Here is a 27,346-nt window from a genome sequence, read left to right as displayed (position 1 = left end):
GCAAAACATATTAGAAAGTTCAGAAAATATACCCACATATATACTGCTAATTGATTTTCAATAAAGTCACCAAGATAATTCAATGGAGGAAAGTCTTTTCAGTAAACAGTTCTGGAAGAACTGGATATATATGTATGTGCCAGAAATGAATCTTGAGCCCTACCTCATGCCATACACAAAAATTGAGATGATCATAAACTTAAACTAAAAGCTAAAACTATAAAGCCTCTAAAGGAAAACTTAGAATATCTCTGCAACTTTGGGTTAGGCAAAGTCTTTTTATAAAGAACATAAAAAGCACCAACCATGAAAAATGTTAAATTGTATTTCATCAAAAATTTATAAATCTGTTCCTCGAAAGATGTCAAGAAAATCAAAAGGCAAGTCAAAGACTAGGAGAAAGTATTTGTATTACATATATCCAATGGAGGATTTGTATTCAGAGTACATAAACAACTCCTACAACTCAATAATAAAAGACAACCAACCAATTAAAAAAAATAGGCTGAATACTTTAACAGACACTTTAGAAAAGAATGTGAGTGATCAATAGACATGTGAAAGGATGCTCAACATCATTAGTCATCAGGGAAGTAGAAATTAAAACCATAACACGGTACTACTTTGCACTAGAAATAAAATCATACATTGTTAGTGGAAGTATAAAATGACACAATTTTGAAAAAATGAGTTGGCAAGTCCTCATACAGTTAAATATACATATCTACTCCATGAACTAGAAATTCCACTTTCAATATTTATCCAAGACTAATGAAACATATATCCACAAAAAGGCTTGTACTAGAATGTTTATAGCAGTTATATTCATAATAGCTCCAAATTGAAACCAGCTCTAATATCCATCAAGAGAAAATTACAGAAACAAATTGTTATATATCCGTTGAGACAAAATACCAGTAAATACTGTATAACTCCTTTATGTGAAACTCAAAGACAAGTAAAACTAATCTGATGATAAAAATTAGAACAATGGTTACCTACGGGTGGTGGGGATTATCAGGAAAGGGGCTGAGGGAACTTTTTGGGTGATGGAAATATATGTTATTTTGATTGCAGTATTTGTTATCCAGAGGTATACATTTGCATTTTGTGTGTGAGATAAGTCACACACAATTATTAATTGTGCATATAAAATCTATGTGTTTCATTGTATGTGAATTTTGATTCGCCATCAATGAAAATAAATGCATTTTTCAAATTAGTCTTTTTTTTTTTTTGAAAAGAGAAAGGAAGAAAGACAAAGAAAGAAACTTAACAGAAGATGCAAAAAAGCATGCTTTCAGTCTTGATCCTGCCTGGAATGTCATACTAATGGGTTTTTAGACCTAAGTCACAAGGGGAACTCAACGTGATGTCAGTTCAGTTTGGGGGACGCCTTTCTTAGCTTCCTCTCCTTTCAGCTTTCTGTCTTCCTACCACAGGGGAGCAATATCTGGGAAAGCCCCTTTGGCCCTTTCCCTCTTTTAACCATGTTCCAATACTCTTTCTGAGGGACTAACCTTTTGTTTTGGCAGGACCTTCTGCAAACCAAGTCTTGCAAATTGATTCTGCCCTGCAAATACTGCTCAGATTAATTTTGTCCACCCAGCCCCCCCACACACACACATTCAGTGGCCAGTTTAACCCTCTTGATTTCTCCCCTGGACTTCTGAAGCAATATCCCGTCGTCTGCCCAACCAGTGCACACCAAGGAGATCTCTCCATCTAATAGGCGATTCTGTTCCTACAATTCTCCTGCTTTAACTCCTTCTGTGGTTTCCCACTACCAACAAAACAAAATCCAAATTCCTACCATCAGAAAAGCGCATGCTCTACCTATTTTCCCAGTCACTTTCCCTGCTATTTATTGCTCTAAGACTATACATCCTTTCTCATGCCTCCATAAACTCTGTCCTCTCCTGGAGAGGGAGAGCCCTGCCAGCCTCTTCTACCCACCAGTAGGATAGTCACGCAAACTTTTCATCCTGCAAGACCCACATCAGTGAAACATTCCCCACACCTCAAGTACAGAGGTGAGTTCTCAGGTACAGAGACTCCCAGTTTTTTGCTTAACACATTGTATTATATCTATTTGTTAATCCGTCTGTGTGCTCCCTGAAGACAGGGTATTTTTGGTTTTTGTTTTCATCTTTTTAATCTCTAGCACCTGGCTCAGGATCATGTGAATGAAGAAATGAAATGAATAAGAGAAGGAGGCAGGGGATGAATGAGTTCACCCACTTCTGGATATTTCATTAACAATTCGTTTTTTTTTTTTTTGTTTTTTTTTTTTAAGATATATTTACTTAAAAGAGCGAGAAAGCCTGTGCTGCAGCAAGCAGTAGGGCCAGGGAAGGAGCAGAGGGAGAGGGAGAAGGAAAGAGAATCTCCAGCAGATTTCCTGCTGAGCACAGAGCCCCACACAGAGCTCAACCTCGCAACCCTGAGATCATGACCTGAACCAAAATCAAAAGTCAGGCAATTAACCAACTGAGCCAGTGCCCCTGCATGAATGATTGTCAAAGTGTAATCTCTCTTTCCACACTCAGGGAAGAGCTTCATCAAAGTCTACCTAGTTCCCCCTTACAATTTAAATAAATAAATAGCTCCTGTTCACTATAACAGCCACTTCTTAAGAAGCTATATACCTAGCTTAGGACTGTTCTGATTCAGGATTGCTGATTTGTGCTGGGAATATCAATAGGTACATGACTGGTCACAGCATTGGGGATTTGGTGGGGGAGGGGGTCCTTCCCTTCTGATATCTGCTTAGCTCTTCACAGTTCCTGAGGAGTAATTATTTTTAAAAACTGTGTGTATCATGTTACTGGAAAAGTGATCTCTGGTTAATGGTGTTTTGGTGGTAATAAGCTCTGAGCTTGTTTTTATGGCTCTGCTTCATTGGTTTTAATATATGGTACGTATGTGTACAGCCTGACCAGCTTCTCCATTTAACTATCTTCCTGGGGAAAAGGCCCTGAACCTATGATTTTCAGATGTCTTGAGATCATCTGGTCTATTTCTCATCACACAATCTGTTCAATAGATGTTGTTGCCTTAGAGGTGGGATAATTTCCAGTAGCATGAAGTGAGCAGGACTTCCATTCCAAGTTCCCTATACATTCCAGGGGGGATTTGAGTACTTAAAATATAAACTACTAAAAACTCTTTCCTGTTACTCACTGTATTGATTTATCCCAAGAAGCTGAGAATCAAGAAAATGTTTTCTGGCTGGATTAGAAAGCAAGGAACACTGTGGAGCAAAAACAATGTCAGGGTGCCCAAAATGTGGCCAGATGTCAGGGCCAGCCCAGAAGTCTCCCACAATCACAGAGGCTGGAATATTCATCTTCGTTAGGCAGTAAGTAGGCGGCTTCCCTGAGGGAGGTTAGAATTCTCTGTCACATCTTCTCAGTTCTTTGGACCACAGTGGAGGAAGGAACTCATCAATTACAGGCCACTCGGATCCCAGCACATTTTCCAAAGCATTTCTTGTTTTTCAAGCTCCATGTTCCCAGAACCAGCAAATTTTCCCTTCTTATTGGGTGGTAGGAAAAATCAGAGAGCTGCAAGTGGAAATCTTTAGCCACTGAGGATGAGTAAAGGCTGGTATTCAGGAGGACCAGGGCAGGCAGCTGCGTGGAGGGCTTCCCAGCTCCTGCTCTACTCCAAGGCTGCAGCTGCACCAGGCAGATCCCCAGCATCAGGATGCTGCTCCAGGCAAGCGGCATTCCTCTTAGAGTTCACGGATATTCCCATTCCCGTCTTCTCTTTTCTGGGCTCCAATGTTTCCGTCTCTTGATCACAATCCATCCGAACTAACGTGGTCTTTTACTGTCCTCGGGGGAGGGGGGCAGATGATGAAGCCAAACATAATTAAAACTGTATTAAGATGCTATATTTGCCCGATGTCTTACCATTTCCCCACTTCTCATAGGTGCTCTGTGAGGCAAATGCCCAAAAATTAGGCAAAGGTGGTTTCTTTGTGAGATTAAGTGCAAAGGGCAAACAGGATCCTCAGAAACATTGTCTCAGAGACAGCAGGAGGCTTTGGCAGGCTTGTGGATCCTTGTGGAATACAGTGCGAGGGAGGAGGGTTAATCTGTGCTTTGCCTCCGCCAGCTTCCTTGGTCTGTGGCCACAGGGCCACATCTTCACATCTCTGCTCTGTGCTCCATCTTCACATTGCCTTCCCCTGTGTGTGTGTGTGTGTGTGTGTGTGTGTGAAATCGCCTCTGCTTCCTCATGTAAGGACACATGTGATTGCATTTAGGGCTCTCTGGATAATCCAGGATGAACTCCCCATCTCAGCATCCTTTAACTTAATCCCATCTGCAAAGATTTGATTTTCAAATGAGCTCACGCTTACAGATTCCAGAGATTAAAACCTGCAGTCTTTGGGGGGCCATTATTCAGCCTATTACAATGTCTTTTGCCCATTTTCTGTCTGAATTGTTTATTTTCTCTATTGTTGAGTTTTGAGAGTGTTTTATTTAACAGTCTAGATACAAATCCTTTGCAGATACATGGTTCGTAAATATATATATTTTTTTTACCATGCTTGTCTCTTCACTCCCTTCACAGGGTCTTCTGCAGAGCAAAAGTTTTTTTGCTCATCATTGTGATGAGGCACAATTTATCATTTTTTTTTCTCCTTACAGAGTATGCTTTTAATGTCAGGGCCACCAACTCTTCACCTAGCCCTTGGTTCAGAATTTTTTCCCCAAGTAGCACCAGTTAATTTCTGGAAGTTTTATGGTTTTACGTTTTACATTTTTTTCTAGAAGTTTTAGAGTTTTATGTCTTACATTTGAATGTGTGTTTTTCCTGTTGTTTGCCATGATGAACTTTATTACACAGTTATGAAGATTTATAGGATACTATGGTGAACCATATTGTTGCTTGCATTGTTCCCTCTCCCCTTGCCCTTTGGGAATATTTGGTATCTGTGCCTGTTGCCAGGCAGGAGATTGAGACTGGGAGTATCAGGTTCAAGGATATCCGCTGTAGCTGTAATCCAGGAGTGAAGACACCACCATGTCCATTCAGATGTCTTTTCATGTCCACAAGAGTGAGTGACTAAACACAGCTGCCAAAACTTCCAAATGCCACAATTCTGCTTGTCAGGGGGTATAGGTGAAGGAGCACGAAGGAGGATCCATCTCACTTCTGCCTTCCAAACTGCAGTGGCTACATCTCATCAGCAGAGTCAAATGCACAATCAGAGCCCATTCACACTGTCCACCTTCTGAGGCCCACCTTCCGCCATGCACTTTCTTTTCCTTCCTTTATTCTGTTTCAAAGTTCCTGTATCATAAAAGATGACAAAAATGTACTCAAAACAAAATTTTGAGCTCAATGATTGATCAAAGCAAATCCTCATGTAGCATCGCCCAGGTGAGAGCTAGAATGTCAGCACTATGGAGTCCTTCTTGTCCTCCTCCCAATCACTTCTGCTCCCTTCCTCCTAAATGACAACAAACCTGACTGTTCTGGTCATTGTCTTGGTGGTTTTAATATATATGTATATATACATTTGTATATATATATTTGCCAGTTAAATACATGCCCTTAAATACTATGGTTTCATTTGCTTGTTTCTGGGCTTTATAAATGGAATTATTCCATATTATATTTTTGTGTTTAGCTTCTTTGCTCAGCATTGTGAGGTGATTCAGGTGAATCCTGCACTATCCTTAGTGCAGATAGTGACATTGCTGTATAGTATTCCACAATATAACTATATCACCATTTATTTAGCCTTTCTACTATTGATGGACATTTGGGTGGTTTTCCAGTATGACTGTGACAGATAATACTGCTATAAACAATTTTGTACATGTCTTTTGGTGTACTCATGTGCATTTCAGTTAGGTATGTAAGTAGGGGTGGATGATGCTACATTTTTAAAAATATTTTATTTATTTATTCATAAGAGACACAGAGCGAGAAAAGGCAGAGACATAGGCAGAGGGAGAAGTGGGCTCCTGTGAGGAGCCTGATGTAGGACTCAGTCCCAGGACCCTGTGATCATGAGCTGAGCCAAAGGTAGACACTCAACCACTGAACCACCCACATGCCCCATGATGATGTTACATTTTTAGTTAATTTTTTAATAAAATGAGGTTTGGGTAAAGATTTTTCTTTTCTTTTTTTGCCTATGGATGTCCAATTGCTTGCTCTAGCATCATTTGTTGAAAAAGCAGGACAGGTGTTCTAGCCAAAGTGATCCTCCTAAAGTAAAATTCAGACCATGCCCCTTTCCTGTGAAAATTCTTCAGTGGCAAGGGGGGTACTTGACGGGATGAGCACTGGGTATTATACTATATGTTGGCAAATCGAACTCCAATAAAAAAAAATATACAAAAAGAACAAAGAAAACTCTTCAGTGGCTTCTCACTGCACTAAGAGGATGCCTAGCTCTCCAACCTATTCCTGGGCCAACTGTCACCTACCTCCCACTATATCCCAGTCAGCTTTTCTTGCTTTCAGCCCCCTAAACAATCCAATTGCTTTTGTGCTTGCCTTTCCTTCTGATTGGAAGACTCTTTTCCTGGTTCCACATGAGAGTGGCTTCTTCTATTCTGTGAAACCTCTATTTAAAATCATCTCCTCAGATAAAGCTTCTCCAACTACCCTGTACAGTAGAACCTTCTACACAACTGCCCATCATTCTCTGTCACAGCAGCCTGCATATGCCCTGCACAGCCTTGATCAACATTCGCAAGTGCTTTAATGACTCATTTATTATCTACCTTCCCCAGCAGACAGTAAACTCTTCAAGGGGACAAGTTGTTGACCTTGCCCATGCTGACTCCCCAGTATGTACCCCTGTGGCTGGCATGCAGTAGTTGCATCAAAAATATTAGTTAAGGGGGCACCCTGCTGGTCAGCCAATAAAGCATGTGACTATCGATCTTGGGGTTGTGAGTTTGAAACCCATATTGGGTGTAGAGATTACTTTAAAAATATATATTAGTTAAATGTTTTCATGAGGCTAGAGTTTGTGATGATATTTCCACTTTTGTCCCAAATTGAAAAGAATTTCCTGAAAATTAGTGCTGTATGAGAACAAACAGGCTACTTGGCATATCTGAAGTCCTCCCCCTGGAACAGGGTGACACAGAGGCATTTCCATATCTTGAGAAGCCTGACAAACCCTTCAGGATGCCTGAGCACCACCCCAGGCACATGTGAAGTTGACTGGTTGGATGTACGGATGTAACAAGATGAAATGTTGTAATTTATTTTTCTCCCTCTTCCCAAAACGTTCCTACCAAATCTTTTAGCCAATCAATAGATCCATATGGCCTCAAAGAGAATGCAAATGTAACAGCAGTAGAAAAGATTAAAAAAAAATGTTAATATTCTTTTTTTTTCCTTCAAATTAGGCTCTTGAAAGCCAGCAGGAGAGGCCCTGATTGGAACAGAAGTTGGAGTTTATGTCATAAAAAAGTTGACAATGCAGATATTCCTTTGGGCACAACCAACCGAGAGCCAAATAGGGTTTGCAGTTCTTTTGCGTAAACCAAGGATTCCAGACCATTTATACACTGGAAGAAATAGCCAATCCAAGTTGGCAGCTGCTTCCATTACAACTGACTGGTATGCAAGACTTTGAGATTAATGATTCCATTTCACAGGCAATAACATTAAGCTTGTGAAGTTCAGATGCTTCTACGAATAATCTCTGGAGATACTTTTTTGGTTACAAGATGGGGAACAAGATGGTTTAAGTCTTTACCCAAGGGCCTTCCTTCTTGTGAATATTTTCTGCCTTGTGTTATACCTGTGTCAACACCCCCCTCTCCCTCGAGTTCCTTTTCACAAGCACTGGTTATTTAAGAAGCACTCAGTCTCGGGCTTTAGGCAGGATTTTATTAACCAGTAAGAATAGAAAATAGAGAATTGTAAAAATGTAGGACTTAATTAAAAGTGTAGAAAATTATAGACTTGGGGTCACCTGGGTGGCTCAGTCGGTTGAGCGTCCAACTCTTGATTTCCACTCAGGTCATAATCTCAGAGTGGTGAGATGCAGCCCCACCTCAGGCTCTGTGCTTATGGAGTCTGCTTGGGATTCTCTCTCCCTCTCCCTCTGCCCCTCCCCCAAGTACCCTTGCATGCTCTCACTCTCTCTCCCTAAATAAATAAACAAATCTCTACCCCCAAAAAAAGAAAATTAAAGATTTTTTTTAAAAGATGATGAGGTTTATGTTGTGCCTGTAGAAAAAACATTAGCAAGCAGATAGAGGGAAGGTGCAATGAGACCATCTATGCTTTAGGAGAGGATGCCCAAATGAGAAGGTAGAAGTGTGTGTGTATGTGTATGTGTGTGTGTGTGTGTTGGAAGAGATTTTGAGCACATTTGTTAAAGATGTCTAAGCTCTGGGATGCCTGAGTGGCTCAGTGGTTGGTTCTGCCTTTGGCTCAGGGCATGATCCCGGGATCCAAGATCGAGTCCCACATCCAGCTCCCTGCTTCTCTCTCTGCCTGTGTCTCTGCCTCTCTCTCTGTGTCTCTCATGAATAAATAAATAAACTCTTAAAAAAAAAAGATGTCTAAGCTCAACATGATTTCAAATTCTGATCCTACCATTTATTAGCTCTGTGACTTTAGGCAAATGACTTAACCTCTCTGTGCCATACTGTCCTCATTTGAAAAATAGGGTTTATAAACTGACAGTTGCTGGAGGTGGGGTGGGTAAAGGGATGGAGTAACTGGGTGATGGGCATTAAGGAAGGCATTTGATGTGATGAGTACTGGGTGTTATATGCAATGATGAGTCACTACACTCTACCTCTGAAACCAATGACACACTGTTATTTAATTGATTTTAAATTTAAAAAATTGATCTATGATCAAAATAACCTACAAAATAGATATTTTTGGTATTATGTATTAATATGTATAATATGTATTTTTGGTATTATGTTGTGTGCATGTGCGTTCGCATGTGTGTGTGTGTGTGTGTGTGTGTTCTTAGGGCATATCTTCATCCCTCTCCTTCTTCTCCCACCTCCTAGAGTCCAAGCTTCTCCTGAGTGGGAGGTCATTCTATGACTTAATCATCTTTGCACCTCTTGTAGTAACTACTATAGCCCATCCTATGCAGGGGGCATCCAATACACACCTGGCAGATGGCAGGTGCTCTACCAACGATGCTCTAGAAATAGGTGAACAAACGTTGGATTGAATGTAGTGATTACAAGAGTCAGCAAAGTTTCCAAATATCTATTTTTCTTGGTAGCCAAAAAAATGATTGTTACTCTAGCTAATGCATGTTTAGAGTGTTTCAAGGCCAAATAAATCTGTAGTACAAATTTATAAAATAATCACCACATTTTGAGAAAGGTGTTTTTAATTGGGGAACAATTCCAGCCTTCAGTACATGGATAAATATTCTTTTTTTTTTTTTTTTACCGAAGCTATTTTGAAAGGCTGACAGTGGCTATAAAAATCAGTTTATCCTTTCTTGAGCTCCTTTTATTGGTCTTCAAGGCATCCCCGTTTGGTAGTAAGGTGGGATCCTGGAAACAGAGAAAGAAGCGAGAAGGTGCAGAAACGGCGAATCGGCTTCTTCTGTCCTTCTCGCCACTCCGTAGTTCGCGGCTGCGCAGTAGCGGCGCGCGCCGGTTTTGAAAGTGGGGAGGGTCCGGTCGCAAAGACGGTTAACGTGAGTTGGTGGGTTGGTGGGTTGGCGGGTGGCGGTGGGGGCGCCGCTCGGGATCAGATTTCAAGACCGGCTTGGCCGAGACCTCTCCTCCCCGGCGTGCCTCCGGTAAGGGGAGCTTTTTGTGGACCCCTGGCCGCTGGCGGGCCCGGGTTGGGGCCGAGCGACCCCGCCGCCGCGGCCTCTGCGTTGGCTCCGTGACGGCTCCGGGCCCAGAGGGCGAGGTGACGGCGTTGGGAGTGTGGCGTTCGGCTGGGAGTTACCTCGCTGGAGCGTTTGCGACCCAGCCCGAGGGCGCGTCCGAATCTTAGGGTGGGGGTGGGGTGGGGTGGGGGAGGGGCGGGGGGATTTCAGGAAAGAGGTAGAAGGTAGAGGCGCAGACTGTCTCCCCTCGATCCGGGAGCTTACAAAGGACAGGCTGTTAGAAACCCTCCGGTAGCTTCTCCTTTCTCAGCAGGAGCTGAAATCCTTACTGTGGCCAAAGGTCTGCGAATAAAAGTTAAAGTCTTTATGGCTTCAGGGCTCTACGTGATTTGCCATCCTGCATCCTCAAGCTCTTTGGCTGCTTTTCCTTCTCCCTTGTGCTAGCCCTGCCAGTTTAGCTTTCCCTTGAACGTTTCTGCCTCAGGGCCTTTGCATTTACTACTTAAAAAAAAGATTTTATTTATTTAAAAGATTTATTTATTTGTTTGTTTGTTTATTTATTTAAAAGATTTATTTATTTATTCATGAGAGACACAGGCAGAGGAAGAAGCAGGCTCCATGCCGGGAGCCCGACGTGGGACTCGATCCCGGGTCTCCAGGGTCACGCCCTGGGCTGCAGGCAGACGCTCCACCGCTGAGCCTCCCGGGCGTCCCCTATTTTACTACTTTTGTCCTGCAGACTTCCCCCTAGATATTTTCAGGGTCTGGCTCCCTCACTTCCTTCAAAGGACATCTCAGGGAGACCTCCCCCGACCAGCCCAACTCAAATTTCAAGCGGTTTCCCGACACCGACTCACTTCATTGGCCTGTTTTTCCCTGTACTGGCGTAAAGTATACTATTTTACGTATGCATCTTCTTGTTTGTTTAGGTCGTGTGCACTGCTGGGTCTCCCTCCGGTGCCTAGAACAGTGCTTAACACATGGTACACGCTCAGTAAGTGTATGTTGACTTAGTGAATGAAGAGTGGCTTCCCATGGGTAGGTAGAAGTCGTAGAAAGCTCCTCGAGGTGCTCCTTCACTGCTTCCTGTGAGGGTAGGTGAATGAAGATGGAAGAAGGGCAATCAGAACCACATGTGGGGAAGTTATTTCCAAAGTAGAAGTACTCCTTCACCCACTCTGTTACAGTAGTTTATCGTTCCGGAAAGGCCTGAAACTTGTTCCAGAAAAACGTGTTCCTTATTTTAGTTAAATGTTTCACTTGATCAAATTTGTGTGTCTTTTTCTTCTAAAGATCTTATTTATTCATTCATGAGAGAGAGAGAGAGAAAGAGAGAGGCAGGCTTCATGCAGGGAGCCGGACGTGGGACTCAATCCCTGGTCTCCAGGATCATGTCCTGGGCTGAAGGCGGCGCCAAACGGCTGAGCCACCCAGGCTGCCCAAATTTGTGTATTTTTGCATGACAAAAAGATCTTTGGTGTTCCAAATTCAGGCAAATCTGAAGACTGGGGATTGTAGCTACATTAAAAAAACAAACAAGCTTCTTGTCAATTGACAAATAAAGCTGGGCCTTTGAGGCGATTTTTCTTGGCAGAGTTTTTAAAAATGCTATTTATTGAGAGCGCTATACAAAATTTAAGCATATATTCTCTCTGCCTGCCAATTTTTATTTTTAAAAATTCCACTGTAGTTAGCATACAGTGTTATATTTGTTTCAGGTGTACAGTATAGTGATTCAACACTTCTGTATATTCCTCAGTGCTCAACATGATAAGTGTACTCTTAATCCCCTTAACCTATTTCATCCATCTTAACAACCCTCGTCCTCTCTGGTAACCATCAATTAGTTCTCCGTAGTTAAGAGTCTATTTTTCAAAGTCTTTGTTTCATCCCCACTTTGTTTCTTGAATTCCACACATGAATGAAATCATATGGTATTTGTCTTTCTCTGACTATTTCACTTAGCATTATACTCTCTAGATCCACCTGTGTTGCAAATGGCAAGATTTCATTCTTGTTGATGGATGAATAATATTCTACTGTATATATGTCCACATCCTCTTTATCCATCCATCTGTTGGTGGACGTGGGCTGCTTTCATAATTTGGTTATTGTACTTTGCTGCAGTAAACATCAGGGTACTTGTATCCCTTTGAATTAGTATTTTTGTATTCTTTGGGCAAATACCAGGTAGTGAGATTACTGGATCATAGGGTAGTTCTGTTTTCAATTTTTTGAGGAACCTCCATACTGTCTTCCACCGTGGCTGCACCAATTTGCATTCCCACAACAGTGCATGAGAGTTCCTTTTTCTTCACATCTTTACCAACACTTGCTGTTTCTTGTGGTTTTGATTTTAGCCATTCTGACAGGTGTGAGGTGATGTCTCCTTGTGGTTTTGATTTGCATTTCCCTGATGGGGTGACGTGGAGCATCTTTTCATGTGCCTGTTGGCCATCTGTATGTCTTCTTTGGAAAAATGTTCATGTCTTCTGCCCATTTTTAATTGGATTTTGTGTGTGTGTGTGTGTGTGTGTTGTATAAGTTCTTTATATATTTTGGATGCAAACACTCTGTCAGCTTCCCATTTTTTAAATAGACAGACCAAACAGTCTTCCAGACATGTAGTAACAGTTTGCTTTACAGTAAATTTAATAGGAAACCAAACTATTTTTAATAAAGAAAAAGTAATATTTAAAATTTTTATTAAGGGCAGCCCGGGTGGCTCAGTGGTTTAGCGCCACCTTCGGCCCAGGTTGTGATCCTGGAGACCCGGGATCCAGTCCCACGTCGGGCTCCCTGCATGGAGCCTGCTTCTCCCTCTGCCTGTGTCTCTGCCTCTCTCTTTCTCTCTCTAGCTCTGTGTCTCTCATGAATAAATAAGATCTTTAAAAAAAATTTTTTTTAAATAAAATAAAACTTTTATTAAAAAGGATTATTTAACAATTGTTACAGAAGAAATAAAGAGCTTGAATAACTTGCTTGTATATGCAGTATGTAAATTTTCTGTTCCTAAACAATTTTTACATAACTTACTGAGATACAACTCACGTATTATAAAATTCACTCTGATAGTATATAATGTAGTGACTTTAGGGGTAGTCAGAGGTGAATATATCAAATCCCTACCCAATTTTAGAACATTTTTATCATCACAAGAAACCCCACTCCCACTAGGAATCACTCTATGTTCTCCCTTCTCCCCAGTCCCAGGCAACTGATAATCTATTTTTTGTCTATGGATTTGCTTATTCTGAACATTTTCCGTAAATGGAGTCATATATGTGGCCTCTTGCATCTGGCTTCTTTCACTTAGCATGTTTCATGTTGTAGTATATATCAGGGCTCCTTCTTATGACTGAATAATCTGTTCTATGTATTGTATACCATATTTTATTTATTCATTATCTGATGAATACTTGTTTCCTCTTTTTGGCTATTATGAGTAAATGCTGCTTGCATAGACAGTTTCTTTAAAGGGTATAAAGTATAAAGACCTGTTAACAAAGACCCCTGGGAAATGTGAGAAGGAAACTTATCTTTACCTTTTGTACTAGGTGATTTTTTTTTTTAATCAATTGCTTTTATTACTTTTTTTTCTCCAAGTGTGTGTATTACTTTTTAATACAAACAAATAAACAAAAACCTAATCACTGGTAGTAGGACATTGGGTAAGTAGTTATACTTCTTTAGGTTTCAGTTTTCTCATTGTAAGTAAAATTAGGCCAAATCTTTATCATGGTCTTTTTCCGTTCTCAAATTTTATGTTTATATGAGAAAAGGAGTTACAGGATTATTTTTCTTCATGAATTAGAGTTGTATTCTGTATAACTGCAGTGTAACTTTGAATTTCTTTTCATCACCTAGAGTGTTTATTACAATGGAAGAAATCAATAATTTCAAGACACCAAGCAAATTATCGGAAAAAAAGAAATCTGGTAAGATATAAAATCTTTTTTCATTGTTACCGCTTTTAGAAATGTTTTAGCATTATTAGAGTTTGATCCTTTAATTATTACTTATACATAATTTCAGCATAAGTCCTCTTTGTAATGTTGATTTTAACAATTAAGAGTTATTTTATAGGCCAGGGTTTGGCCATCTTTTGGCGACATTCTAACAGATTTGGAGATTCTCCCTAGTAAAGAATCAGTTTGACCCATGAACTACTTTACCTTTCCCCTTTTCATACATTCAATGCTCTTGTGAGAGAAAGATATTTTTCCAAGGCAAATCAATGAATAAAATATAATCTTTTCAACAAAAACATTTGGATATTCATATGCAGATTTCTCTCCATTTACATCACTTACAAAAATGATTAAAATTATACAATTTCTGGAAGATAATAGAGGAGAAAATCTAATCTTGTTTATTTCTGGTATACAGATTTTCATATATTCACCTTGTATCCTGCAACCATGCTACAGTCATTCTATTAGCTTTTTATGGGTTCCTTAGGCTATTATATACATAGTTGGTACTGTTATAGATGGATATATGAAGACAGTGTTACTTTTTTTTTTTTACCCATCTGTATTAGTTTATTTCTTTTTCCTTTCCTTATGTCACTGACTCTAGTATATTTTTGAATAGAAGAGATCTTGAGATGCCTGGGTAGCTCAGCAGTTGAGCGTCTGCCTCCAGCATAGGGCATGTTCCTGGGGTCCAGGATGGAGTCCCGCATCGGGCTTCTTGCAGGGAGCCTGCTTCTACCTCTGCCTACGTCTCTGCCTCTCTCTCTCTCTCTCTCTCTCTCTCTCTGTCTCTGTCTCTCTGTCTCTGTCTCTCATGGATAAATAAAATCTTAAAAATGAATAGAAGAGATGTGGGTGGACATACTTGCCTTGTTCCCAGTGAAGTTTTATGTTAGATGTAGGATTTTCACAGTTATTCTTTATAAGGGTGAGGGATTTCCTTTTATTATCTTTCATTATTATGAATGGATGTTGAACTTTGTCAAGAGCTTTTTCAGAATCTATTGAGATAGTTTGCTTTTTTAGTCTTTAAATATGGTAAATTATGTTAATTTTCAAATGTTAAACCAACCTTCCATTCCTGGGGGAAAGTCAGTTTGGTCATAATGTACTTTATATGTTGCTTAATTCAGTTTGCTAATATTTTCTGTGTTCATAAGGGATATTGGACTGTAGTTGTCTCTTTTTTTGGAATATCTTTTTTTTTTTTTTAGAGATTTTTTTATTTTATTTACTCATGAGAGATACAGAGCGAGAGAGAGAGAGAGAGAGAGAGAGAGAGAGAGAGAGAGAGAGGCAGAGACACACAGGCAGAGGGAGAAGCAGGCTCCATGCAGGGAGCCCAATGCGGACTCGACCCCAGATCTCCAGGATCACACTGTGGGCTGCAGGCGGCGCTAAACTGCTGCACCACCGGGGCTGTCCCTGGAATATCTTTCTTGTTTTGATATAAGCTTATTCTATATTTTTAAAGTAATATGGGGAGGGTTTCCTTCTCTTTCCTTGAAAAGTATATGTAGAATTGATAGGGTTTTTTTTTTTTCCTTAACTGATTTTTCTTCCTTTGAGGATAGTAAAGCCGTGCAGGATGAAATTTTCTTAGGAGGAAGATTTTAACTGTGACTTCACAGATAATAGATACAGGGCTCTTCAGATGATCTATTTCATCTTGTGTAAACTTTGTTAGTGTTTTCCAAGGAAGTTTTTCACTTTCAAGTTGTCAAATATACTGGCAAAATGTTATCCATGATATGCTCATATTTCTTAGTACCTTTCTAATGTCAATAGGATCTGTGGTGATACCTCCTCTTTTCATGTCTGATATTGGTATTTACATTTTCTTTCTTGACTTAAGATTTATTTATTTTGGTGAGTGTTTCAGGTACTTGGAAAGATCATACTTCCTGCTGTTCTGGGGTAAAGTGGTCGATGAATATCATTTAGGTCAAGCTGGCTGATTTATGTTGTTTTGTTCTGGTCTTCTATATCTCTACTAATTTTACTTTGTAATTGAGAGGGGTGTCTCCAACTACAATTGTGATTTATCTACTTTTCCCTTTGAGTTCTACAGTGACTGCTATATGTGTTTTAGAGCTTTTACTAGATATACCTACATTTAGGATGATTATTTCTTTGATGACTTCTTACCCCTTTTACTATTATGAAATGTCTTTCTTTATCCAGTATTGTGCTGTCTGTTTAAAGTTCACTTTATGTGATATTAATAGAACCAGTCCAGTTTTATTTTGATTGCTGTTTGAATAGGATGTTTTCCAACTTTTTACTTTTAACTCCTGTGTTTTTATATTTAAAGTGAGTTTATTATAGGCACCATGTAGTTATGTCTTATTTTGTTTTTATCCATTCTGACAATTTCTGCCTTTAATTGGACTGTTTAGTCATTAGCTACATGTGGTGATTTAAATTTAGGTTCAAATGAATTAAAATTAAATAAAATTACAAATTTAGTTCCTCAGTTGTACTAGCTACTTTTCGAGTGCTCAATAACCACATGTGACTAGTGGCTGCCATACTGGACAACACAGATATATAACATTTCCATCATGACAGAAAGTTCTATTGGACAACATTGTTTAGACTACCTTTAATGTAATTCTCTGTGGTTGGATCAAATCTCATATTTTGCTCTTGTCCCAAAGCTTCCTGATTATTTCTTTGTATTTTTTTAAATCTTTTTTTCTGTGCTTCATTTTTGGTGGTTTTTGTTGCTTTGTCTTAAAATTCAGTTACATTCTTCCCTAGATGCTTCTCTAACAGCATCTTTAGATGCTCTTTTTCTTATCTGTTGTATTATTTTTACTCCTTGAAGTTCCATTAGGTTTTCTTTTAACATTTTTTTTTTCACTTATGCTCACATTTTCCTTTACATTATTGAGCACATTTTTAAGATTTCTGATTTAAGATTCTTACCTCTTAACTCTATATCACTGTCATTTTATGGTACCTTTCTTTTGGTTTATTTTTCTCCTGGTATGGATTGTATTTCTTCTTTCATGCCTGGTAATTTCTTTAAGTGGCTGCTGGATATTTTACATTGTGGAGTGCTAGATTTATTCCGTGGAGGGGGTGTGTGGTTTTGTTATGGTCCAGTTAAGTTACCTGCACATTAGCTTGTTTCTTTTGAGGTTTGGTTTTAAGCTTTACTGTAAACATTTTTCTTGGGCAAAAATACAGTGGTACTGTTAAATTGTGATCATTTAGAGGACTTTACTCCATACCTGTGTGTTACAGAGTTACCACACTCTGGCTGATGGTAATTGAACTATTCCTAGAGTGTGTTCTGCCAACAGTTGTTTAGTCTACTACTTGGGTTTGGTATTTTCGCTTACTTTGGGGAGTTCCATCCATTGTACGTGCAGATAACCAAACACTCCAAGGAAAACCTCTTTTCAGGTCTCTGGAGCCATCCTTCCAAATGGCTCCCTGTAGTTCTCTCCCTGTAATTCTAGATGCTTAGATCTCCTTGACCTCTGATCTTTCTTCTGAATTCAGCAACACTTCTGGGCTATTTTTCTGTGTGTTGGAGCCCAGAAATTGCCTTCAGGCAGTAAGTAAGGGCAATGATAGGGCTCACATCATTTGTTTCTCTTCTCTCAGAGTTCACAGCCCTGCTCTGCCTGATGTCAGATGTCTGAAAACTTACATTTTGTCAAGTGTTTTAGTTATTCATGGCAAGAAGGCAGTTTAATTGTTTTTGAACAGAAGTAAAACTGTATGTCATCTTTTTTAATGACTACATAATGCTTTGTAATATAATTATGACCCTAATGATGATTACTTAGGTTTTTGTTTGTTTTTTTGCCGTCACAAAATCAAATCCCAATATTGAAATGTGTGTGCATTCGTGTGTGTGTGTGTGTGTGTGTGTGTGTGTGTGTGTGTGTAATGCCTTTGGGCACATGCAATAGTGCACAATTTTGCAAACAGCATACAGTAAATAGTTTAGGCTTTGTGGGCCACATAGGGACTCTTGCATATTCTTCTTTATTTATTTTTTAACAACACTTTTATAGTTTTTTTTTTATGATAGAGAGAGAGAGAGAGAGAGAGAGAGAGAGAGAGAGGCAGAGACACAGGCAGAGGCAGAAGCAGGCTCCATGCACCGGGAGCCCGACGTGGGACTCGATCCCGGGTCTCCAGGATCGCGCCCTGGGCCAAAGGCAGGCGCCAAACCTCTGCACCACCCAGGGATCCCCACACTTTTATAATCTAAGAACAATCTTAGCCTGTGAGCCAAAAAAAAAAAAAAAAAATAGGCTGTTTGCAGATCCTTGCTTCTGGGTTACTGTGAGGTAGGGCTCCAAAAGTAGACTTGGTCAAAGGGTATCCATTTAAAATTAGTGTAGATAGTATCAAATTGCTCTACAGAAGACTATGCCAATTAATACTCCTATGTTGAAAATACTAGGATGCTCTTATTAGAGGTCTTTTTATTTTTTTTAATTAAAAAAATTTTTTTTTAAAGATTTTATTTATTTATTCGTGAGAGACAGAGAGAGAGAGGCAGAGACACAGGCAGAGGGAGAAGCAGGCTCCATGATGGGAGCCTGACATGGGATTCTGTCATAGGTCTCCAGGATCACGCCCTGGGCTGAAGGTGGCGCTAAACCATTGAGCCACCAGGGCTGCCGTAGAGGTCTTTTTAAATACTAATTTTATATTTTTTTATTTCTCTTTCTGACGTTTAGCATTATGTTCAACTCCATGTATAAATATTCCTGCCTCTCCATTTATGCAGAAGCTTGGCTTTGGTACTGGGGTAAATGTATACCTTATGAAAAGGTGAGTATAACATTCCAGACTAACTTTTTCACATGAAACCATAGTTGCTCTGTACTTGAAGACAATGAAGAATATGAAAATTCAAATATTTTAGATTTGAGGTATGTTCCTGATCTTGTCTGACAGCTACATTCTGGTCCTAGAACCTTTTATAACTTTGCCAGAGTTTTGCCTGGTAATACTTTTCTCCTACTCTCCTACTGATTATTAAAGGAGAAGGAACTTACCTTACGATTTTTCCTTGGCTTGTGTGGGAAGAGAAAGAGACAGAGGGAAGGTGTTTCCTGTGTGGTAACAATGCAGGAGTCTTAATAGGAAAACCTCAGAGTCGACACCGATGTCGGGGATGTCAGTGACTGCTAACCTCTTTTTTCCGGAGAGTAGCCTTCTTAGCATACTCTCATTTAAAGACGTGAATTTTTCTATTTCTTATGTCACACTATTAAGTAAGAAGGGCATATATATGATTTTAAAGTAGGAAAATTATGTTAAAGAAAAATAAAATTCTAAGTGTCAACAGACATTTTTTTTTTTTTTTTTTTTTTTTATTTATTTATGATAGTCACACAGTGAGAGAGAGAGAGGCAGAGACACAGGCAGAGGGAGAAGCAGGCTCCATGCACCGGGAGCCTGACGTGGGATTCGATCCCGGGTCTCCAGGATCGCGCCCTGGGCCAAAGGCAAGCGCCAAACCGCTGCGCCACCCAGGGATCCCTCAACAGACATTTTTTAAAAAGTTTTTTCTTTTACTCATTACTTTGTACCTGGTTTCATGGTTATAAAGTGGGCAAACAACTTAGGTCAACATATATTCCTTAATGTGTTCTTGGAATCATCCTACTAGCATATTGTTAGCTTCATCTAAGTTTTTGTTGTTTCCAAATAGAAACGCTTTCTTCAATAAAAAGCTAATGAATTGAGAATAGCATAGAATTATATGTGTGTGGCTATTGAATAAGTTTTGTAGCTTAAACACCACCTTTGTATGTTTCTGTGCTATTTGTTTTGTAGACATTCATTTTTTAGTGTCTAAAAACAAGTTTTTGAAAGAAAAGGTTCTCACAGGTTCATTGGCTAGTCTCATTTTTTTCCCTCGTTTTGAAAAAATGTTCTTAATGTAATATGCTGCCAACAAAGTTCTATTGTATGTAAGACTTAATTAGAAAGCTTCATGTTGTTGATACTGAAAAATGGTAGTCACTGACTGACCTCACCACTGCTCCTGATGCGGACTTTCAACCTGGGGTTTTCTTTTACTGGTAACCTAGAGATTTCCCTCACTTCTCTGGTGAATTGGATCCTCTGTTTTTCTGTATCTTTTATCTAATATTTCTTGGTTTACATCTCATTTTGACTGAGGGCATATAGTAGCCCCCATTGAAAAGATGCACAGGAAATAACATTTTTGAGAATCTGCATTTATGAAAATGTTTTCATTTTACTCTCATACTTGAATGGCCTTTTTGTTTTTCTGAGTCAGAATTTTTGTTTGGAAATAATTTTCCTCCAGAATTTTGAGGTCATTGTTCCATTGTTTATTAGCCTGTGGTGTTGCTGTTGAGATTTCTGAAGCCTTTCTGATTGCTCCTGCTTTTTATGTAATCTGTTTTAGGTTATCTGTCCCTCCCACTGTGCTGGAACCTTTTATGATCTTCTCTTTGTCACCAGTGTTCTGAAATTTCACAATGACATACTTGGGTGTCATGGGTGTGAGCCTTTTGGAATCTGAAAATTCCTACTCTTAAATTTTGGGAAATTCTTTTTTAAATTACTTTGTTGATAATTTTCACCCCCATTATTCTCTTCTCTCTCTAGAGTTCCTATTACTTACTTACTTTTTTTTTTTTTTTGGCCTGGTTTTCTTTTTGCTCTGTTTTCTGGGACATTTCTCCAACTTTATCTTCTGATAACTTATATTTTTTCATTTTTGTCTGTCTTGTTTTTAATTAATTATCTGAAAGTTTTCCATTTTCAGACAGCACCCCAAGTTTATTTAAGGTGCTATCAGTGCTCTGTATCCCCATCTGGATGTTAGTAACACAGGAATATACACATGTGAAAACACATTCAGCATTTAGTATGCATATGGTCATGAATTACTCTTTCCTGTGTGCTTCATGGGTTCTCAGCTATGCCAGTAAAGCTAAAGCTAAAGACCCTCTGCTTTAACCCCTTCCAAAGCTAGTCTCCAGTCGTCAGAAGGGGAATAGGAGGTAGACAGGCGCTAGAGATGCAGAATCAGGGAGAGTGTCTAGGAGTTCACCTGCTTTTTTAAGTGACTTTCAAGAAGTTCACTAGGTCTGTTAGGTCAGTTACTTTCATCTGCTTTCCAAGCTTCCAAAAGTGTTTTGTCTCCTTTTCATTATTTCCATCCTTTTCATTGGGTATAGGTCTTAAAATACCCACTTGCTTTTATTTCAGTGGGGGCTTGGGAGAGATCAAAATTAATGTGTATGTTCAAGGTATTTTAATCTCGAAGTCTCTATTTTTTATGTTAAATTTGTGTTCCTAGATTAACTTAGTTGTGATACATTATTATTTTCTAATAAAACCAATGAATTCATTTTGCTATTTAGGATTTTTACATCTATGATTTAAGTGAAATGAGCTTGTGATTTTCCTTTTTTGCTGTCCCTATTTGATTTGTCTATTAAGGTTATATTAGACCTCTACCCCATTTTCTTTCTATTCCCTAGAATAGTTTGTGTAAGATGGAATGATTTATTCCTTGAAAGTTCAGTAAACTCACCTATAAAATCATTTGGACTTTGTGTTTCTTATGGAATGTCTTAAACTCTTGATTACATTTTCTCTTTTGTCAGTTTTCTTAGATTTTTCTAAGAATTTGTTTATTTTGTCCTTTAAATATATTAGGGTAAAAGTAGTAGTATTTATTCACTTAAATTTATTTCTCTCTGATGAATCTGTGATTGTCTCTATTTTTGTTGGCAACATTATTTGAGCCTCTTACTTTTTTTCCTTGTGCAATCTCATTAAAAATCTGCCTGTTTTATTTGTCTTTACAATGAACAAACTTTTATCTTGGCAAAATATTTTATTATGATTTTATAAATATGTTCTTGGGATGCCTGGGTGGCTCAGCGGTTGAGCGTCTGCCTTTGGTTCAGGGCATGATTCCAGAGTTCCGGGATTGAGTCCCACATCAGGCTTCCTGCATGGAGCCTACTTCTCCCTCTGCCTGTGTCTCTGCCTCTCTCTCTCTCTCTCTCTCTGTGTCTGTCATGAATAAATAAAGAAAATCTTAAAAAAAAAAAGATTTTATAAATATGTTCTTGGCATTCTGTAGATTGAGATATGTTATGGGAAAGGTGAAGGTGGATATGTTTACTGAATTCTAAATACTTGGGAGCTGAGGGGTACCCTTTGGAACTTGAAAAATAAATTTTTCATAATACAATGACATGGAAGAGGTCATCCCCAAATGCTGTTGTTATCTAAAACTGGAGGTTTAAGAATAATTTTTCCCAACGGTTTAGTGCTGCCGTCAGCCCAGGGCGTGATCCTAGGAACCTGGGATCGAGTCCCACGTCGAGCTCCCTTCATGGAGCCTGCTTCTCCCTCTGCCTGTGTCTCTGCCTGCCTCTCTCTCTGTGTCTCTCATGAGTAAATAAATAAAATCTTTAAAAATAAAAAAAATTTGGATAAACTTATTTGTGATAGATGTATGTGAATTAAGAAATCTAGTGATCCTTTGAGCGCATGTTTTTTGATTTTTTAAAAAAAGGGTCCTGCCATCATAGAGCCAATATTCATGAGTTAGTGCACAACCAAGTGGATTCTCAGTTCAGTCTATTGTTTTTGTTTTTGTTTTGTTTTTTTTTTTAATTTTTTTTATTTATTTATGATAGTCACACATAGAGAGAGAGAGAGGCAGAGACACAGGCAGAGGGAGAAGCAGGCTCCATGCACCGGGAGCCCGACATGGGATTCGATCCCAGGTCTCCAGGATCGCACCCTGGGCCAAAGGCAGGCGCCAAACCGCTGCGCCACCCAGGGATCCCCTCAGTCTATTGTTTTATCTTATGGTAAAACTTTTATCTCTGTCAAGATTCTTTCATTACCTCTGTGCCCATATGGTGCATATATTTTGTCCTTAATTTGCTGTATGGATGAATAACTACCTACCTTATCATGTAAATTTCTCCTTGACTTTGTTTTACCTGTTTCTTTAGATCTCAAAATGTTTATACCTTAAATACTCTTTTTTTTTTTTTTAAGATTTATTTATTTATTCATGAGAGAGACAGATTGAGAGAGAGGCAGAGACATAGGCTGAGGGAGAAGCAGGCTCCTCACAGGGAGCCGGATCAGGACTCGATCCCGGATCCTGGGATCACAACGTGGGCCAAAGGCAGGTGCACAACCGCTGAGCCGCCCAGGTGTCCCTATACCTTAAATAGTTTTAAAATGTCTGATTCTTCCTGAAAAATAGATGGTTTACATTTTTTTCTCATTTCTGTTATTATCTCTTTTTTTCTTTTAAGATTTTTATTGGGCAGCCCAGTTGGCTCTGCGGTTTAGCACCACCTTCAGCCCAGGGCATGGTCCTGGAGACCCGGGATCGAATCCCACGTCGGGCTCCCTGCATGGAGCCTGCTTCTCCCTCTGCCTGTGGCTCTGCCTCTCTCTGCCTGTGGCTCTGCCTCTCTATCTCTCTCTGTTCCTCTCATAAATAAATAAAATCTTTTTTTTTTAAGATTTTATTTATTCATGAGAGATAAGAGAACGGCAGAGCCACAGGCAGAGGGAGAAGCAGGCTCCATGCAGGGAGCCCGACGTGGGACTCGATCCCGGGTTTCCAGGACCATGCCCTGGGCCGAAGGCAGGCGCTCAACCTCTGAGCCTCCCAGGCATCCTTCTATGTTTATTATCTTCTTAAATGTATGTCTTTGAGTATATGGTGAAGGGTATAGGATGGATTGGTTACTGTAGAGGCACAATATTTATTGGCAAAGAAGGATCTGCTATTCTTTGCACAACCATATATGGGCCAAATGTTTTTTGTACATCTTTTCTTTAAATTCAACTTTTTGGATATAAACACTTATTACTTAGCATTCTGTAACTTACCTCTGGTACATACAGTTAAATGTTTGATAGGGAGTTGGTAGTCTGACATGCTGAAATGGGAAAAATTAGAGAACAGCAGTAATTATGAAGTTTGAAATTTATAATGTTTCATCTTTTTCCTTTTAGTTGTCTGTTTAACCCCTCCCTTTCAGCAATAGATACCAGACTTCTCTTGGAATTAATAGATATATCAGCTATATATCTGTCTTCCAATTAAAAGGATGTGGAGCAGAGGTGTTGATAGTTGAAAATATTTTTTAAACTGTTTAAAAATTTATTTATTTTAGAGAGAGAGAGAGAGAGAATGCTCATGGTGGGGAGGGGGTGGGTGAGGAGGGGCAGAGGCAGAGGAAGAGGGAGAGGGAGTCCTGAGCAGATACTGTGCTGACCTTGAGACCATGACCTAAGCTGACATCAAGAGTCAGATGCTTAACTAACCGACCTATTCAGGTGCCCCAGGTTGAAAATATTTAAAGAAAAAAAAAATTTTTTTTAAAGAAAAATTTTTAAACAAAGTATTATTGAGCCCTTTTTAAAATTTGAAAGTTGTTAGTCATTTGAAATGCATTATGGTTATTATTCTTTCTATACATTTTTTTGATTATTTTTTTAAGATCTCCAAGAGGTTTGTCTCATTCTCCTTGGGCTGTGAAAAAGATTAACCCTAAATGTAATGATCATTACCAAAGCATGTATCAAAAGAGATTAATAGATGAAGCTAAGATTTTGAAAAACCTCCATCACCCAAACATTGTAGGTAAGTTTAAATTTATCTTATAACAGTATGTACGTTTATTCAGAAACAGTTTATAAAATCTCTTGACCAGTTGCACTAATAAAAATGAAGACAGTAGTGGAGTTTGGCAAGAATCAGATTATTGTGAATGTTCCAAAATAAGAATTACGTAATATTTTTAGATGCTTATATATTTTTTTAAGGTTTTTTTTTTTTTAACTTATTCATGAGAGACACAGAAAGAGGCAGAGACATAGGCAGAGGGAGAAGCAGACTTCCTGTGAGTAGCCCAATGTGGGACTTGATTCCAGGTCTCTGGGATCATGCCCTGAGCCAAAGGTAGACACTCAACCACTGAGCCACCCAGGTGCCCCTGATGCTTATATATTTTTAAAATTTCATGGGAGTAGATACACTCATTATGATGCTGGTACTGTAAAGAATTTGGGAATATAAAATGATCTTCATTTAGATAATTTCCTTATTTTCATTTTTAATGTAAATAGGACTAGTGAAACCATTATATTTAGGAAGGCATAAAACATTTAAAAATATTTTAATTTGTAATACTATTGGCAAACACTGAAGTCATTTTAAATTATAGCTACTAAATTAGCTTTATAAATAATTGTCCCATTGTATTTTGTCAGTGTTAATCCAGATATGTTTTCAGTCCCCTCACAGTAAAAAAACTTAAATACTATTATTCTTCCTTATTCTAGTAAGAAAATGTCCTGTTTTCTTTAAGGTTATCGTGCCTTCACTGAAGCCAGTGATGGTAGTCTATGTCTTGCTATGGAATATGGAGGTGAAAAGTCTCTAAATGACTTAATAGAAGAACGAAATAAAGACAGCCAAGATCCTTTTCCAGCAGCCATAATTTTAAAAGTTGCTTTGAACATGGCAAGAGGGTTAAAGGTAACTGCCATTATATTTTAAATGGTTTTTGTGGAACATGAAAGAACTACTTTACATACCTAATTACAGGGTGGAATTTTTTCCCCCCTGAAAGAGGTAGTTGCCCCAAGTTAGAGTCAATAGATTCTCTCATATTGCGGAGGGCACTATTTCCTTATCTTGTTCAGCAAGGTATTTTTTGAGGCCTTTACGTAGCCTGAAATAACCCAAGTCAAGCAGTTTTGTTTAATAGAGATCATATGTTAGATTTAGTTAAAAGGATTAATCAATTTAACACAAATTTAGTAATTATTCCTGGGGGTATAGCCTAATCCTGTGTTGATAAACAAGCCTCTTAAAGATTGCTTTGTGAGATGTTAAGTTTTGGATATCAGTATATGTAGATCAACTGAAAAAAAAAAAAAAGAACCTCTCCATGTTTTTCAGATAAATTGTTGTGCCTTTGAATAGATATAGTGTTAAGGAAGGAAAAGAATTCTTTTTCATAGGTACCCAAACAGAAGTAATGATGGCTCTAGAACACTGTTGGATGACTCAAAAGTGGATCATATATTGAAACTGATGTCAAAGTCTCATGTTAAATTGAATTATGAAATGTGAAACTGCATAAAAGCAATATTTCTAAATATATATTATGTATGTAGAAAAACTGATTGTAAATGGGTAAGCTAAGCTAAATTAATAATTTGAATGATTTAATAAATAATGACTTTAAATGTATATAGTGAAAATAATAAATTTCACTAAAAAATACTTGAGCATACTCAATTTATGATCAGCAACATTTTAATTAAGCAGTGTGTTCCAAAATATATACTGAAAATTGTCTCCACTCATTTCAAGCCCAGCTCACAGAGTAGATGCTCAAAGGCTAATGCATGAACAAACAGCTTTGCAGGATTATTTTTGATTATGGATGAATATTGTTTCTAAGAGCTAATATGTAAAATAAAATACATTCTTAGATGACATTTCTCCTTCCTCTTTTGCTTGTGACTTACATGTAGCCCCTACTCATCTGTCGTTCTGCAACATCTTGACAATTTGGGAAATGTGTGCCTCATTGTGAAGATTCCAACTTTATTTGTTTATTTTTTAAAGATTTTATTTATGTATTTATGAGAGACACAGAGAGAGAGACATAGGCAGAGGGAGAAGCAGGCTCCCTACAGGGAGCCCAATGTGGGACTCTATCCCAGGACTCCAGGATCATGTCCTGAGCCAAAGGCAGATGCTTAACTGCTGAGCCACCCAGCCATCCCATGAAGATTCCAAATTTATTTCTAAATTTACTAGCCTCGAGTAAAATTGTGATACATTTTTAAAGCTGCAGTATCCTCCTTTTGCTATAAAATATGAGATGGGTTGGAAAATAAAAAGTTAGCTTATCTGTAAATAGATATTGATTTCCAAAGACTCTTTTATGTCTGGTCAGTGTGGCAGACCAAAGTAACATGGGATGTTCCCTTGTCTGACTTCAAATAATCTGGAATGGTGGACAAATAAAATCCTGCATGCAGTTCAGGAAGGGAGTTCAAGTTGGTTTTGTTTGAAGGTTATCGTATCTTTTTATTATGTATTTGCTCATATGTGTTAAATTTTCCACTATTCTAGTATCTACACCAAGAAAAGAAACTGCTTCATGGAGACATAAAGTCTTCAAATGTTGTAATTAAAGGTGATTTTGAAACAATTAAAATCTGTGATGTAGGAGTCTCTCTGCCACTTGATGAAAATATGACTGGTAAGTAGTATTCGAATTTTTAAAACTTTATGCAGTTTTTAAAATTTCTATTTTTTTCATATTTAAATAAGTTATAAGTTTTCTTACTTCAAAAATCAAAACCTATATATAAAAAGTATATAGTAAACAATATCTCTCCTGTCTGTCTTCCACTAAGCTCTAGCCCCCTCGCTTGCCATACTTATAATATAAATTATTGTGTTTTTATTAATATCTACCTTAACTGATGGCAACTTTAGGAATGGTTTCTAACCTGGATTGGG

General features: G+C 38.5%; 1 protein-coding gene across 5 annotated transcripts in view; it reads left to right on the top strand.

Moving 5' to 3' along the window:
• The first annotated feature begins 9,620 nt into the window (after positions 1-9,620).
• The window catches only part of PBK (PDZ binding kinase), a 30,129-nt gene continuing 12,403 nt past the window's right edge, over positions 9,621-27,346 (top strand). The window contains exons 1-7 of one of the 5 annotated variants that reach the window (XM_055345735.1): positions 9,621-9,673; positions 10,744-10,908; positions 13,682-13,752; positions 18,501-18,594; positions 24,300-24,442; positions 25,170-25,339; positions 26,954-27,083. In XM_055345735.1, the coding sequence (XP_055201710.1) occupies positions 13,695-13,752; positions 18,501-18,594; positions 24,300-24,442; positions 25,170-25,339; positions 26,954-27,083 (595 nt within the window). In that variant the 5' untranslated portion in view covers positions 9,621-9,673; positions 10,744-10,908; positions 13,682-13,694. Of the gene's footprint in view, positions 9,779-10,743; positions 10,909-13,681; positions 13,753-18,500; positions 18,595-24,299; positions 24,443-25,169; positions 25,340-26,953; positions 27,084-27,346 lie in introns of all 5 variants that reach the window. The other 4 variants (XM_055345738.1, XM_055345740.1, XM_055345739.1 and 1 more) reach the window with 4 other exon arrangements.

The sequence above is a fragment of the Nyctereutes procyonoides genome, unplaced genomic scaffold, assembly GCF_905146905.1.
Source record: "Nyctereutes procyonoides isolate TBG_1078 unplaced genomic scaffold, NYPRO_anot_genome, whole genome shotgun sequence".
NCBI lineage: Eukaryota > Metazoa > Chordata > Mammalia > Carnivora > Canidae > Nyctereutes > Nyctereutes procyonoides.
The sequence above is the reverse complement of the archived record's forward strand: the minus strand, read 5'-3'. Positions and strand labels throughout refer to the sequence as shown.